We start from the raw sequence: 16,517 nt of genomic DNA on the forward strand, positions 1-16,517 counted from the left end.
TTCTTTTCTACTTGTTGTATCGTATACCTCTGTTTTCTTACTTGCTACTGTTGTTACTGCTTATGTCTTCATAAATATCCTCGTGTTTTTGCTTTCCTTGCCCAGGATTTATGGGAAACAAATTTTCTACTTGCCAAGGTAGGGGTTACATATGTTGTTGTTGAAGAAGAAGCATGTAGAAAGAGAGATGTTTTGATTTGTATCATAATTATTTAGTCAGCTTGCAATATTTTCATGAATGGATGATGATTTGTGAGTGGCTGTTTATGAGTGTTTTGCTTTGTCCTTTGAAATCTCATGGACACTAGTTTGGTTCATGTACAGTCTCCACACATAGAGATGATGAAGAACAACTTCTTCTTTTTTCGATCATCAACTAAAGATGCAAACGAGACCCCTTCACCACCATTAAAGTCCAAGGAAGTTTCTTCTTGGAGGAGTGTTTCATTGTCATCTGCATCTTTCTATGACAGTGGGTTAGGAAAAAAGAATTTCAAGGATCTGAGCAAATCTCCCCATGGTCACAATAAGAAAGTTTATCCTAAGAAATCATGTTGTGATTCAAGCCGGTATGCATATCATTTTGCTGTAGCTTTCTTTTTCACACTTAAACTGATGTTTTAGTTTGCATTTGCTTGTCCAAAGTAATGGAAAATGTTTCTTCACGGCAGAGACCTTAGCGTTCCAATGTTGATTCGGACTATTAGAAGATTGATAAAGGATGAGGTACAAATGGCTTCTGAAGTTTCAAGCATGCTACGAAATCAAGTTGCTGAAAGGGCTTCTGCTAAGGAAGAAGCCAGCATATTACAGGCAGAACTAGATTCACGAACACGAAGATTGGAGACAGAAAAGAATGAGTTACAATCAGTACTGGAAAAGGAGTTGGATAGAAGATCCAACGATTGGTCTCTAAAACTTGAGAAATACCAAATTGAACAACATAGACTCCATGAAAGGGGGAGGGAGTTTGTAGAGCAGAATGTCTCTCTACAAAGGGAAGTCTCTTCATTTAATGAGAAAGAAGTAGATAATAGAATCAAGATGTCATTTTCGGAGAAACAACTTAAAGATTTTTCTAAGAGAATAGAGCAAGTTTCAGAGGAGAATCAAAATTTAAAGCAGCATCAATATCGAGTAGCTCAAGACAATAGAGATTATGTCTGGGAAAACTACCAGGAAAAGGTTAAAAAGCTTAAATCGGAGACTTTACTGACAACTGTGCTAAGGGAGAAGCTCTATTCCGAGGAGATGGACATAAAGAAACTTCAGGCTGATCTAGCCACAGCAGTTAGAGGTAACGACATTCTCAAATGTATAGAGCAAAATGAGCTGGACGCTCTTTTTTGTGCCACACCCAAGTTGAAATATCTCGAGCTTCAGGTAAGCAAGCAATGTTAAGATCTCGTTGCAATAGAATAGTTTTTATTTTTCAACTTTGGATACCTCGTCTTCATATATGATAGCCTGTTCGCATGTTACTCTCTATGCATTAGCTTTCTACTTCTGTTTGATTTTAGGTTCATCTTTGTTCCATCTGAAGTTCAAGATTTTCTTTATGAACTTGTATACATGAGTTTTTGGCATGTGGTAGTCTTCTGCGACATGTCTGATCGCCTTAATGTGTAATCACTTGGACCAACCAAGAACATGATAAACTTTGTGATATCCTCAAACCCATTGATCTGATTGTGCTCTGATGTGGTAAAGTTACCCGAAGGGGTTTCAGTAACTTTGCTCGTTCATCTGACTTAATTCTTGGACAAGCTCATGAGTTATCTATTGTGAATTTTAATAGTTAAAAAGGATTCATGATTTAGTTGAACTTCTAGGCTATGAGTTTGTTTTGAATTTCTGATGAAATATTATTGGTGATCTTTGTGTCTTTCTTGTTTTTCATAGTTTACAATTGATTCTGGCAGGTGCTAAAAAAGGACGAAAATATCAACCAGCTCACAAATGATTTGCAAAAAAGCATGAAGGAACTTGGCGTTGTGAAGGGGATACTACGAAAAGTGTTTCAGGAGAGGGATTTCATGTAGGAGAAAGTTAAGAGCTACAGTGAGATGAACATGCTGTTGAATTATGAGATCAACTTGTTGAAAAAAAGGTAGATACCCTCGACGAAGACTTTCTTATGAAAGAGGGTCAAATCACAATCTTGAAAGACTCAATAGGCAAACCTTTCAACCTTCTTGCAAGTCCTGATTCTCTGTTGGAGTGATGGATGCTAAATGTCCAAACTACAATTCATATTTTGTTCATTGACTATAGTGTTCATACTTCTCATATACTTACTGGTTTTACTCTTATTCTTTCCCCCTTTGATACTTGTTAAATAGAAGGTTTTCTTCTTTCTTTTGCAACCCTTTTTAATCTCCAATTGTAAACATTTCTTTTACTTGATGGTGATCAAGACAATGAACTTCTTTTGTTTCATTTGGTTTTATAAGTATTGGCTATTTTTTGTCTTATGAAGTATTTAGTGAGGATTGGTGCTACCATTTTCTTCTCATCTATGAGGTAGAGGTATGGTTTGCATATATTCTGCCCGAATATACATCGGGTATGTTATTGCTATTGTATGGAGATTGTGTGTATAATAACAATCGTATATTTGATGTCGGGTCATCCAAAATTTCATTCCTTGTAGGGGAAAGCTCATTAAGCTTACTGATTTAACTTCTTATTGATGTATTCTTTCACTAAGGTTGAATTAAACCGCGTGATAGTATTTATATTTATTTTTGGTTCCTAAATGTATTGAAAGAGTAAGGCGCCACACCAACTTGCATGTACCTTGATGGATTTCATGGGATAGCTACCTTTCCAATAGTACATGTACCATTTGTTCAACAAAAATTGAATAGATATGAAGAATTACCAAGTGCTTTTTTACATTTGTGGAGTTTCAAATCCGAACCTCAATTCACAAAATTGCTATTTCTTTTCCTTATTCACCTCAAGTAATTAAGAGCAAAAAATCTAGGATCACAATGACTGCAATAATTTTTACGCGCTTTATGTAGAGCATGAAGATAAATGGACAAAGAAGGATAGGTTTTATTCATAATGCAGCATGAGAGAATTCAGTATCAGTAGCTGCTATTGATGCAACAACAACAACATATAACCAGTGTAATCGCACAAATGAGGTCTAGGGATGGAGGTAGAGGTATTGTTTCCGATAGACCCTCGACTATAGGTGCTGCTGATAGACGGGATATTAAGTCAAATGTATACATATGTTAAGAACCCACATGATCAGTGCTCTATTTAGGGAGAATATACACGAATGGACCAAAGTTTGACAGTAATATTTGGTTGAATACAACAGCTATGGAATGACATACCTGCTAACTCATATAGAACGATTCCAGAACTTAGCAGGCTTGCAGTGCTGATAAGGAAAACATTCAAATTTCAATGCTATGTGCAAAGGAAAGAACAACAAATGACTCGACTGTTTTGAATACATAGATATGAGTTGTGGTATAGGGTGTAGACATGCACAAATAGAAATCTAATTCCAGTGTGTTGTCCATTCGTCATTCCTTATATAATTAAGACACTTTTGTCAAAACAAATCTAGGAATTCAATTTTACACTGCATTTTTAGCCAAAATGATAGTGGCAGTTCAGAGTTCAAGTTTTCTTACACCAATTTTTCCTATTAAGCAAAAAACCTTAATAAGGCTTTCCTTGGAATTATAGAAAAACTAGCCTTTAGTGGGTGAGGGATTTGGAGCATTCTGAGAGGTTTCGTGATTATGGCTATTGTAGACGCATTAAGGTTGATGAGGTTAAGGGGCTATTCATAGGATGCATAGAGGTAGAGCGACGGGGCCAGATGAGATTCCAGTGGATTTTTGGAAGTGCACATGAGGGGCAGGTATGGAGTGGTTGACTCGGTTTTTTTAATTTTCAAGACGACGAGGATGCTTGAAGCCTGGAGGTGGTGTACGATGATTTTGTTGTATAATAAAAAGGGCGACATTCAGGATTGCAACAATTATAGGCTTATCAAGTAGTTGAGTCGCACTATGAAAGTTTGTGAGAGGGTGGTAGAGTTGAGGTTGTGGATGATTGTTACCATTTCTGAAAATCAGTTTGGATTTATGCCAGGCGCTTGACTACAGAAGCCATTAATATCTTCAGGAGACTGGTGGAGCAGTATAGGGAAAGGAAGAAGGATTTGCACATGGTGTTTATTGACTTAGAGAAAGCCTATGATAGAGTTCGCAGGGAGGTTCTTTTCTTTGGAGGTATTTAGAAGCTAGAGGTGTACCTATGGTGTATGTTAGGGAGATTAAGGATATGTACAATGGATCGGATCTAAGACTCGGGTTAGGACTGTGGGAGGGGTTTCTATGTTTTTGCCAACTCGGAGGTTTGTGGTGGGAGGTTGCCCTTGGTGGAATTGGTTCCCATTCTCGTGGAGTATGGCGATTCTTTCTATATTGTTATTGCATTTTTTTATGGAAAGGGCGCAATCTCCAAATGTTAGGTTGTGGAGCCTTATTAATATATGATGTACTGTTTATATATTAATGTTCACGTGGTTTAACCTTCGTGTGTGAGGTTGCCGGGGGGTGTGGGGGTGGGAGCCCCTACCTGAAGGTAGGGTTCGGGGCAGCGCTCCGACCCAAATTTTAGGAACTGTAGCACTTATTCTCATTTCTTTGTGTAACTGTACATACCCTAAATCATTAATATAAATAGTCCGTCCGTCGTGGAGTTTACCCACGGAGTGTTACCACGAAATCACTCTTACAAATCTCTCTTTCTCTCCTCATGAATTCTCTCTCTATTTTTTTCATTCTCTTTCCAGATCTAGAGTGTGTGAAGACAAATCGATCCTAACAACTGGTATCAAAGCCTAGGAGATTCATCACGATCACTGAAGATGAAAGGATCCAAGCTTGGAATCGAGAAGTTTGATGGATCCGATTTTGGTTTCTGGAAGATGCAGATCGAAGACTATCTGTACCAGAAAGATCTTCACAAACCCTTGACCGGGGTGAAGCCGGAGTCTATAGCGGAGGACTAGTGGAAGCTCAAGGATCGGCAAGCTATAGGACTGATCCGATTAACCTTGTCGAGAAACGTGGCGTTCAACATCGTCAAAGAGAAGACCACGTCAGATCTGTTGAAGGTGCTATCAAATATGTATGAAAAACCATATGCGATGAACAAGGTATATTTGATGCGTAGATTGTTCAATTTACAGATGCCTGAGAATGGATCCGTTACTGATCATATAAACAAGTTTAATATGATTGTTAGTCAACTGTTCTCTGTGGAAATTAATTTTGAAGATGAAATCAAAGCATTGATTTTGATGTCATCTCTACCCGAGTCTTGGTATACTATTGTTGCTGCGATTAGTAGTTCCCATGGATCTAAGAAGCTGAAGTTTAATGAAATTCGAGATGTTGTTCTTAGCAAAAGAAGTCGCAAACGAGAAACTGGGAAGTCATCCAATAGTGCTCTCAGCGTTGACCGAAGGGGGAGAATCTAAGAATCGTGGAAAATCTAAATCTAAGAATCGTGGAAAATCTCCAAAACCTAACGTGACATGTTGGAATTGTGGAGAGAAAGGACACTTTCGGACAGATTTCAAGAAACCCAAGAAGAAGAAGAATCAGAAATCTGGAGATGATAATGATTCTGTTAATTCAGTAGAAGACATTGGGGATGCTCTAATCCTTAGTGTGGACAACCCAGTTGAATCTTGGATATTGAATTCTAGTGCATCTTTTCATTCATCTCCAAGCAAGGAATTGTTCCAAAATTTCAAGTCTGCATATTTTGAAAAGGTGTATCTTGATGACAACAAGCCGTTGCCGATTGAAGGAAAGGGGGATATTTGCTTAAAAACTCCACCAGAAAATCAGTGGACATTGGAGGATGCCAGATATGTTCCTAGTCTCAAGAAGAATCTAATCTCTGTCAGTCAGTTGGATAGCACAGGCTACGTAGCAGAGTTTGGGAAATGTTCGTGGAAGATTGTGAAGGGTACTATGGTTGTAGCACGTGGCACAAAAACTAGAACCTTGTAAACCACCGCAGTGTGTATAAACATGGTTGTTGTTGCTGAGGATGCTTCTGATTCATGTCTGTGGCACAATAGACTTGGACACATGAGTGCCAAAGGAATGAAGATGTTGGCTGCAAAAGGAGCTGAAATCTGTTGATATGGGTCTTTGTGAAAGCTGTGTTATGGGCAAACAAAAATGAGTAAGCTTCACGAAGACTGTGAGAGAGCCGAAGAAAGTACGATTGGAGTTGTGAGAAAGACTGTTGTATCCTAGAGGGAACAAGCCAAGAGGATTACTGCTGGACCGGTGAAATACTTTGCTGAAGTGGGTTTGAATCTCCTTAAAGAGAGCGAGATATCCGCGCTTCAGCCGAAGAAGAAGACATTCTTTTCTTTTTTCTTCACTTGTAATATTTTCAATTGTAATTTCACCAACAGATGGAACATGCAAATGCAACTTCAAGTGATATACTTGAGTCAAGAATAAATCACAATCTACACTCAGTCTGATCCAAGTGCAACATATTATGCTGTCAAAAAGCAGGTAACTAGTTGATTCGGAACTGGAGATTTACATTGGAACTACGCCCCTCTCTAGCTCCAGTAAGTCTTAACCTGCAGGATTTTCCTAGAACAGACCTGTAGGCCTAGTTATGACCCTTTTCTCCTTCATATTGTTTTTTGGCCAACCGCAATCATTGAAACTCGGGGAATGAAAGGCCTGCCCCTCTTCTAATCCTCACTTAAATGCCAGAGTTAGTTTGCTTGGCACAGGGCTCGAACCTGTGACCGAAGACACAATTCCCTCACCCTTTGTGAATTGAGATAAATGCACAATGAATTACCTTGGTCCCTGCTGTATTTTTGCCTTGCTTCCTCACTTTAATGGATCACAAAGTATGCAAGTCAACAAATTGAGCCACTATAAAAGTCAATGCATATCCATCAAATTCTTGCCGTTGATTCTAACAAGGATTAGCTATATTTCCTTGTTATAGCTTTGGAACATTCACTTGTATCAAATTTTCAGACACTACTGAAATTTACCCCTATGGCAACAAATTTTTTTTGCGACAGTTGCCTAGGAGTTGTTGTAGATGGTCTATCGCGAGGGTTGGAACTGGTGCCAAAAATTGATGCCATAACGAGTAGGAATTACACTTGAATTGCTTTTAAAACAGTTTTCATCTCCCACTTGGTGATACGTAACCAATGCACCAAATTAGTTTAACTTAAATTCTGTGGATGACAGAACAAGAACAACCAATGGCACCTAATTAGTTTACCTTTTGACCCCATCACACCCTCATGATCAAAGCAGCTAAATTTGTTTCTTGAGATGATTGATCCATACGTGGAACCATTGGTTATCTCAACGTTATTGACAAAGGGAAAGGCATTTCGGCCTTTGATTGACAATATATATAACAAAGAGAAGATAGTCCTAAAGAAACAATGCTGAGTGCAATTTAATTTGAAGATGAAGTAACCAAGCACTTAAATCAAAATAATTGTTCTCGAGTAGAAGATGTTTCACGAAGTAAAAAGGAAAAAGGACTTAAAAAATTTACAAACAGATGGTTCGAAGAACCCATGATATGCAGTGTCTTGTTGTTTTATAAATGAGAAAAAAAATAAATTAAATAGCTCTTGATAAAAATGAATAGAGAACGCTTACTATTTATTGATCACACGAATGTCTTCATCTGTAAATTTTGTGTCCTTTGATGTTGTTGCATTCGTGGTACCATTTGCAACAAAGAGCCAAACTAGGCTTTCAACGTAGAGCGTTGCCTCAACAAGTGGACCAAAGTTGCTAACCTTCGGAAATCTGATCGAGTCATCATTCGGATTGTAAATCATGAAAACTGAATCATTCCTAAACAAAATTTCACCTTCACTTGACATGCAAAAGGGTGGACCAAATACACTATACCCCATATTATCATAAGGATACTTGATGATAAACATCTTTGTCCATGATTCTTTTACCCCATATTCTTTCATAACCCACACATCTGCGTGACTGCCAAGATGATGACACAACATAGAAAGATCATTTTCCAATACACCAAGGCATGGCTCAAACCTAAGTTTTCCTTCTGAATAGAAAGGTTTCTCCATTTCCCCCCATCTCCCATCAGCCAAGTCAATAAAAATGACGTCCCAATCACTATAACAACCAAAATGCTTAGTAGTATTTTCCCAATGAAGTTTCCCATTCACAAACATACCCGTCTGATTGGATAGCTTCCCAATCCGAAATTCGTCCAAACGTTTCCAGGAATTATTTTTCAGACTATATATTTTGTCCACATTATAACGTGAATCGTCGTCATACACTTTTTGGGTAAGACACACTACCTTATAATCATCATTAAGTTCATCATATCCAAAACCATACATATAAAGGAAAACAATTCTAGGAGAAGGCAATTTCTTGAACTTCCTAATTGATGGGTTCCAAAGAAACAAATCGCTATAACCAAGGACAACACAAATCAACCCATTGGCAGATCCCACAGCCTTAATAGATGATTTGTTGGATTTATTCGGAGGAAAATCGAAGTCAATTGCCTTAGTAACATGATCATAAAGTAAAGAACTAATGGAACAATCCTTTTTGATATTTAGGTGGATCAAACCCCAACATAAACCTATGGCGGGTGTAGTACTTGTTATCACTAGATATGTTGATATGAGACTTGACAAATTTAGGGCTAGAGATTAAACCAAGCCAAGATTTTGAAACAGATTTAAATTTCAGGTGTGATTTTACCGGCAGCTTGAAGAGGATTTCACTGATTAGATCTGCTGCAAAACAGGAAATTCAGAGCTCGAATCTTGAACTGAAGTAGAAGAAAACGGAGCACTGCTAGTCGGTTTGTTCCTCTTTGGATGTTGATGGGAGGCTTCATCTCCCTCAGACTCCATTTGTGCAATGCACTCGAGAAGACCAAGGTTTTTTTGTTCTTATGTGTAGCTGCCTCCGAAAAATCTTCCTAATTGTGCAGTCTCCAACAGATGTTTTATATCATTCTTTTCCGGAAAAAAAGAAGATAAAACCGATCCTTTTTCTTTTGTAATACATTCATAATAGTTCCTTACCAATCGCCTGAATATTTTTTGTCCATCAAATTTGCAAAAAATGAGCACTTTAAGACATCCCTAAACTATATTGTTTCGGATTTAAGATCCTGCTAGAGTGCATTTAAATTATTACGTCAATTTCATGCACAAAAGAGTCTTAAATTTCACTTTCCAAAAGATCAGTCAAAAAAAAAGATCTAGTGTTGGATTAGGAGGATTCACCTTTAAGCTTTAATTCGCTACGGGTGTCCATTTCACTTAAATTTATATTTGGAAACAATTTATTAAATCCTGAAAAGGCATCCCTGGAGGAAAGTAGAATGTAAAATACAGCTAATGCCTCTGAATTTACATCGAAAATGTTCATCAAGAACCAGTTAAAAACCAGCAAAACCTACATGAAATCTTGCCTTTTCTTTAAAACTGACTGGAACGATCCAACTTGTGCATCGGTTAACCCCCAGCAACTCAAAGAGTAGACTGCATTTATAACAAAAACAACAATATACCGAGTGTATTCCCACCTAGTGGGGTCTGGGAGGATAAAATGACGCAGTCCATACCACTATCTCCGAAGAGTTAGAGAGATTGTTTTCGATAGACCCCGACTCTTGACAAAAAGATAGTAAAAAAAGTCAAAATAAAAGATGAAACAACAGAAATAAGCACTGCAAAGTAGTACTATACACTATTAACTAGAGACTCCAACATATGCAAAGCCCGCTGAAGGCTACACCAAAGGACACCTCTCTACTGGCTACGACTCACCCATAGGCACTAGCCTTCTAACCTAATTCGCTTTCTTCATACCTTCCTATCTATGGTCGTGTCCTCGATAAGCTGTAACAACTCCATATCATGTTTAATCACCTCTCTCTAGTATTTTTTCGACCTACCTCTACCTTGCCTGAAACCATCCAAAGCTAACCTCTCACACCTCCAAACTAGGGTATCCATGGCACTCCTCGTCACATATCTAAACCATCTCAATCTCAGTTCCTACATCTTGTCCTCCACATAAATCACTCCCACCTTCTCCTGAATAGTCACATTCCTAACCTTTTCTCTCCTAGTAAGTCTACTCATCCAACACAACATCCTCATTTCCGCTACCTTCAACTTTTAGATTTGATAGTTCTTAACTGGCCAACACTCCACTTCATACAACATGACCGGACGAACTACAATTCTATTGAATTTAATTAACTTTAAGCTTGGGAGGCACCTTCTTATCACACAAAACTCCTGAGCCGAGCCTCCATTTCATCCACCCTGCCCAAATACGGTGAGAGACATCCCCGTCAATCTCTCAATTCCCCATATTATAGCCCCAAGATACTTAAAATTATCTCTCTTACAACCAACCAGAGAATCCATCCTCACTACCACCTCATCCTCATGTGTCACGTCACGAAACTTTAGTCCAAGAATGAAACTGACAAATATGCAGAAATGCAAGAAAACAAGGGAAAAAAAAATTAAAGATGCTAACTAATAATCATGGACCGGAACTCCTCGTTCTTCATCATGGCATGTAACATAGAGTGAATCTGAAACCCAACAAAGTATCAGAATCTTTAGTCCTACTTATCGAAATGCAGTAATTAATATAAACGGGACAAGGCTCTTTCAGAAGGCATAATAGGTAAACATGACTTTAACTTGACACCATATTATAACTATGCCCTTTAACTTTGCCAGTGCACAAGTAGCCCTTTAACTATATAAAAACTGAAAAAAAAAAACACTCCAATTCTGCAACTTACATGCGTGAAACTCAATCGCTCCTATGTGAATTAGTAATCCACTCAAATGTTGCCACCTAATAAAAAAGACACAATATAACTATGTGTTAAGTTTATGTTTCAATAAATTTTGAAACAAATACATCGATCAAAGATTTTTAAGATTTATGTTTCAATTAGTTTTGAAACAAATGCATCACTTAAGGTTTTGAGTTACAAAGAAGATGAATGTGAATTTACAATTGAAACAAATACATTTTGAGTTACAAATGTATTTACTATTCATTCATTTACGTTTTAGGTTCTTGAAAAAAAGACAATTTTTTTGTTCATGAACCTATAACTATTATTTAATTAATACTCCTTTTACATGAAACTTTTATCCTATAAATAGCAAGTTTATTTGTTTGAAAAGACAAGCACTCAAAGAAAATTACTTTCCTCTTGAAAAACATTTGAGATACATTGATCAAAAGGTGAAATCACCAATTCAAGAATAGAATAGCAACATTCTTGAATGCTACTTGTTTTGTGGCTTAGTTGAATCCCGAAGATAGAATTGTTACTAATTCTTCCATTTGCTCGTGGAAGAGACTTCAACTATCTTCAAGAAGCGTATTATCGTGCCTCTAAGCCAAGCAAGTTTATTTTGAATTTCTTGTACAATTATCATTATTGTTCTAACACTGTCAGTGCACAAGTAAGCCCTTTAACTATACAAAAACTAAACGAAAAAACACTTCAATTCTAACTCTTACGCGCATCGTTTTGAGTGTATGCACGCCTTTTGCTAGCTAGGATTGAAGTATTTTTTTTGTTCAACTTTTATATAGTTAAATGACCTACTTGTGCACTGGTAAGGGCAACAATTAAAACGAGTGCCTTTTTATGGGAAACATATCTAGGTTCTAATGTTTGGATTAGGCATCATGTATATCCTGCGCACATGAGCGACCTAGGTATTCTTTTCAGTCAAAAAGATTTTGAATAGAAGTTTGAACTAGGTATTCTAGTTTGAACTTGTACAAGTTTAGAATTTACTTCTTGCAAAAATATACACTACTCTTTAAGAATTTGTCGTCAAATGTATATGATATCCTTCTAAGTAACCTTAGTATCTAATATATGAGATTCAATGTGTTCTGCTCATTCATAGGCAAGCAGTGGTTAATGGTTATCACACTTCACGTTCGAAGAAGAAGCGAGGGATTCAGTTGATGAGATTCTTGATCTACGTTGCCTCGAATATGGATAGATGACAGCAAGATTTCGAACATGGTTTAACACTGTCCGAGGAATCGAGCGCATGCGGCGCTTCTTCTTTGCATCAACCTGCAGCAAGTGTTGTAGGTTTGAGTAAAAAAAAGGTCACAAAAGATAGCCCGAAGCATAAAGCATCCCGCGTTAGTAGGGTCCAGAGAAGGGTCGCACCCCAAGGGGTGTGATGCAGTCAGTCTACCTAATGCAAGCATTAGTGGCTACTTCCATGGCTCAAACCAATGACCTATACGTCACATGGAGACAACTTTACCATTGCTCCAAGGCTCCGATAACACAACTAGATAGAACAATCATGGCTTAAGTTATAACAAGACAGCAAGCTTTTTTCTCCATGAATTCTCTTCTATTTGTTAGGGAGAGCATTAGCACCAAAATAATACTATGATATACTAGTAAGGAGAGGGTGTGGTTTTGCAACATGATGTTCCTATGGTTATGTGCAAAGAATCATCAAAGAGAGCCGATTTATAGATTAGAGGTTTCCAATTGATAGGAAGAAGAGAATACCCCTCTCCGGCTCTGCAATCTTCGACAGCTAGCCCTCAGAAGATTCTGCTATTTGTCCTGGCAGAAGCAAAGGACTAAAAAGTCATACCAAAAGAAAACATGGGAAGATACAGAGTACATGTTGCCAAATGGTCGAGTACCTTCAGATCAACTGGACTACGACGCATTGATGATTGAAAAAACATTTTCTTTATGTCATTCCATCTGCCAACACCATACTCGGAAACACCCTCAACCAACTTTAGGACCTCACGTGTTGACCAATACTTCCTGTGTTTTCTGTCCTTGTTAGTGCCTCGGGTCTCACAACCTATAGTCCAATCATCTTCAGATGTATCATCACTAGACTGGTCAGAAAGAGTGCCAGAAGGATCATTTTGTGCCTCAGCAGAATGGATGTCGTCGTCATGGGCTCTGTTCGCCTTGCAATCTTTGGATAATTGTCTCTGAAAGGGACAGCGGAAACATAAGCACCAAGATTACAGAAAGAATGTCTGAAGCATCAAAAGAAGTAGCAATAATCTGAAAGAACGCCATCTAAAAGTGGATATGAAATGTTCGAGCAACTCAAACACCCGTTACAAATACACTCAACATATGGGACGAGACATGGACAAACCTACTGCTAAATTAAATGAACATCAGAAAAAAATTCTGAGGAACATTCCCACCAAGAGGTAACTTCCATGGGAGAAAATATGGAAGGTCAATACGAAGTCTAAAACTCGTTTCTATTTGTACTTCACTAACCTCCCTCCTGATAAGCTGATCCTCAGCGGGCAGACCCTGTGGATTTTGGACAAATCCAACTTGAAAATTTCTTTTACCAAGACCTTGTGATGTTACTGTGGCTCCTCTGCGGTAATATCGCCGACCAAATCCTCTTCGCGAAGGTTTACATTTTAGACACTGTTCAGATATTCCTGGTTTCATTCCACAACATTTTACATTTTCTTCAGCCGACTCCTTGCTATCCCACTTATCCGGGCAATCGAGCTGTATTTCACCTGCTACAGAAGATAAGCATTTGAAGGAATTCCATTGAATATGTTCTCTCCTTTTCACGTGTTGAACTCTTGGCTTTCTTCTGAAAGTAAATATACTAGCAAAGGCAGTAGATACTGTAAGAAGATTTCGGCAACTTGCTGGCGGGACATTTGCCCCTTGGTTTTCACTCGAATCAAGAGAGCATTTTGGAAAACTGAAATTCTTTTCTGATATCTCCTGGTTTTCCAAGCCAACTATCATGTGGGGTTTCAGCCATTGGTTATCCGCAACTGGAGTTATATGCCCCAACATCTCCCTGGACACCATGAGTAGTTTATCAGTTGACATGCAATCAAAATTGTCTATTATCGTCGCATCGTGATCAGATGAGGAACTTGCACCAGATAACGTTAACACATGAATGCCACAGTTTCTTCCGTCTGAATCAACAAGCTGGTTCTCCAAAATCACACTCTCTACACAGGATATATCTCTCGTGACATCATGGAGGGTGGGAGTGTCTTCCTCAAGTTCAATATCTAATAAATCTAGAATAACATGACCGAAATTAACTAACTAGTTGAAATGTATTCAATTAGGACAGAAACAAAAGAAGAAAAGGAAAGCGTAGGCTGGTATGATAAGGGAGAAATAACACCTGCTTACCCAAAAGATAATCTTCACATGAAATGAAGCAATGATTTTCATCATCTCCGTTTGACAAACCATCAAGAAACTGCAAAATCAAGTATTTACAAATGATCGATAATAATGGAAGGATATGGAACACCAATGAAAAGAAAAACAAATTGGACTTAATTATACAAGCTGAAACTGAGAAAAACATGTTACCATGAGACGCAAGAGGGCATTAGGAAAACTTAAATTCAGCAGAGAATATAAAACTCCAATTGTAATACCCTCATTTATAAATTCCTTCGAAAGACATCATAACGATACTGCTTATGGTACCCCAAAATCTAGACCCCACCGATCTGGTAAGCAGTAACATACGACTCTCTTTGCTGAACTTCTCATTCACAAGGAAGATTAAACTTATTGACTTCAAAGTAATCAAAAATACTGTGAACAAATTAAAACACATAAACACTCACAACGGTATATACCTTCTCCTTTGTTTTATCCCCTTCATTATGACTTCTTTGAAGTGCACCTAAGCGAAAGGTCAGAAGTCAAAATATCATTAGTTATGGAATTAAGAAACAGGAACAGAAACCAGCAATCAATGAATCATTCTAAGTAGGAATTTAACACTCATCTTATTCACATATCTCAAGTTTTTAAGACTATTACCACAATCAGTTTTTGTTAAGATGGTATCCGAGCTGAAAACTCCTTAAAGTAGCTCTCGGGAACACCACTGAATGCACATGTGTTAAAATCTAGAAGAGTATTAACTATATCATCATACTCAGGTTCTGCTAATAATTGTTCCACTCCTATTGCTTCCTGCTCTGATGCAAAATAAACGGATGCAGCAGCTACAACCTAAAATAATCATAACAGTTTAAGCGAAATAATTAAAAGAAGATTACTGATCAAAATCACACAATATTCTTGAACGGCTGAAGAATGTTAAGCTTTAACGTTCCAAATCTTTCAAGTATTTAGACTCAAAAGTATATGAAGTAAAACAGTACAAATGTTTTAGGATTAATTGGACTAAGTGATATTTAAACTAGTCGTCTTAGCTACCTGTTCAGGCTCCTGTTGAAAACTCGTTGCACTCTCATTCCATGTGCACCAGTTGTACTCGAACGGATCCAGAGCAGTTTGCATTTTACTCGTCTATCTAAATTTTCCTAACAGATTCTTGAGAATAACTGCCAGAAACAGAACAAGAAAAATTTCAGCATCAGCATTGTCTATTTCTGCAGCTAAAACTCAGTTAAAGGAGACCTTTAGCTCCGTTTTCTTTTTCTAACACATTAGAAAATGAATTAAAAGGGGCATACGTATGATAAAGAACTGCACGTGGTACTGGACAAGAAAATAAGCACTGATTTCTTTCAAGAAAAACAATTCGTCGCTTTTTGTTTTGTAAGTAAATTTGAATGTCAAATTAGGTGATTAAGCATAGGTTTACTCACCTTGACAACTACAGGTGGTATCTATATTCTAATAAAAAGGGCATCCCGGTGCACAAGGCAGTCCAACGTTCAAGCAGGGTCTAAGGAAGGGGCGCACCCAAGAGAGTGATGTATAGTGTTTGTAGTATACATGAAGAAATAATTCTCAGTAACAACTACCATTGTATTTCATGGAAAAACTTAATGGAAATACTAATTGAATAACACTATTCATACATGGATAAATAGTGTAGCTTTGAATGTCAAATTATGTGATAAGCATAGGTAATCGCCCTGATAGCTATGTGCACGAAGCATCATAAATTCAAAGAGAAGGACAGTCTGGTGCATGAAGCATCATACATTCAAAGAAAAGGGCAATCTGGTGCACGAAGCATCATACGGTTACACAGGGTCAGGGAAAGGACCTCACCCCAAGAGAGCTATGTGTATTTGTAGGATGCACAAAGAACCAATGCTATGTAGATAAGGAGGTAATTCTTAGTAACAACATTACGAGTACCATTTTGTATTTCATCCATTTGAAAATATTTGAAGGAAATACGAACTGAATAACATCCTTTCAACATATATATTTTACCTTGTATCCCAACAGACAAAAAGACAAAAAAAACTAACAGGGTGGGTCTTGATCATTCTTCCGTTTCACTAACTCAAACCCAAAAAATACATTGTTTAACACAAAAAAAAACAAGAAAATAAAGAAACCCCATATGAAGTTTTCACATAAAATGCATGCAAATGCAACAAAATTAT

The 16,517-nt window shown here is 37.6% G+C and overlaps 2 protein-coding genes across 3 annotated transcripts; both read right to left on the bottom strand.

The window, feature by feature from the left end:
- Positions 1-7,651: 7,651 nt before the first annotated feature.
- LOC107844607 (F-box/kelch-repeat protein At3g23880-like) lies at positions 7,652-9,093 on the bottom strand. The gene has a single exon (XM_047397289.1). The coding sequence runs from the start codon at positions 8,444-8,446 to the stop codon at positions 7,718-7,720; it is 729 nt and encodes a 242-aa protein (XP_047253245.1). The 5' UTR covers positions 8,447-9,093; the 3' UTR covers positions 7,652-7,717.
- Positions 9,094-11,889: 2,796 nt separating this feature from the next.
- Positions 11,890-15,971, bottom strand: LOC107845107. 2 transcript variants are annotated; one of them, XM_047397291.1, is made up of 8 exons: positions 15,367-15,968; positions 14,965-15,159; positions 14,778-14,824; positions 14,317-14,386; positions 13,414-14,198; positions 12,804-13,109; positions 12,664-12,720; positions 12,072-12,207 (listed from the first exon to the last, which is right to left on the bottom strand). In XM_047397291.1, exons 5-7 carry the CDS (start codon positions 13,996-13,998, stop codon positions 12,712-12,714), a joined length of 900 nt encoding a protein of 299 aa, XP_047253247.1. In that variant the 5' UTR covers positions 13,999-14,198; positions 14,317-14,386; positions 14,778-14,824; positions 14,965-15,159; positions 15,367-15,968; the 3' UTR covers positions 12,072-12,207; positions 12,664-12,711. The 2 variants fall into 2 exon arrangements, with proteins under 2 accessions (XP_047253246.1, XP_047253247.1); XM_047397290.1 differs by lacking the exon at positions 12,664-12,720 and having other exon boundaries at positions 11,890-12,207; positions 15,367-15,971.
- Between the last annotated feature and the right edge of the window lie 546 nt (positions 15,972-16,517).

Source organism: Capsicum annuum, chromosome 10 (assembly GCF_002878395.1).
Source record: "Capsicum annuum cultivar UCD-10X-F1 chromosome 10, UCD10Xv1.1, whole genome shotgun sequence".
NCBI classification, from domain to species: domain Eukaryota; kingdom Viridiplantae; phylum Streptophyta; class Magnoliopsida; order Solanales; family Solanaceae; genus Capsicum; species Capsicum annuum.

Excerpts from the sequence above, each read along its gene's own strand:
- LOC107844607 (XM_047397289.1), bottom strand. The coding sequence starts at position 8,446 with ATGTATGGTTTTGGATATGATGAACTTAATGATGATTATAAGGTAGTG.
- LOC107845107 (XM_047397290.1), bottom strand. The coding sequence starts at position 13,998 with ATGTCAACTGATAAACTACTCATGGTGTCCAGGGAGATGTTGGGGCAT. Across the intron at positions 13,110-13,413 it reads ATCAGCTTATCAGGAGGGAG|AGACAATTATCCAAAGATTG; the intron begins GTTAGTGAAGTA and ends TGTCCCTTTCAG. Across the intron at positions 12,208-12,803 it reads GTAGTCCAGTTGATCTGAAG|GTTGATGCAAAGAAGAAGCG; the intron begins GTACTCGACCAT and ends CACTTGCTGCAG.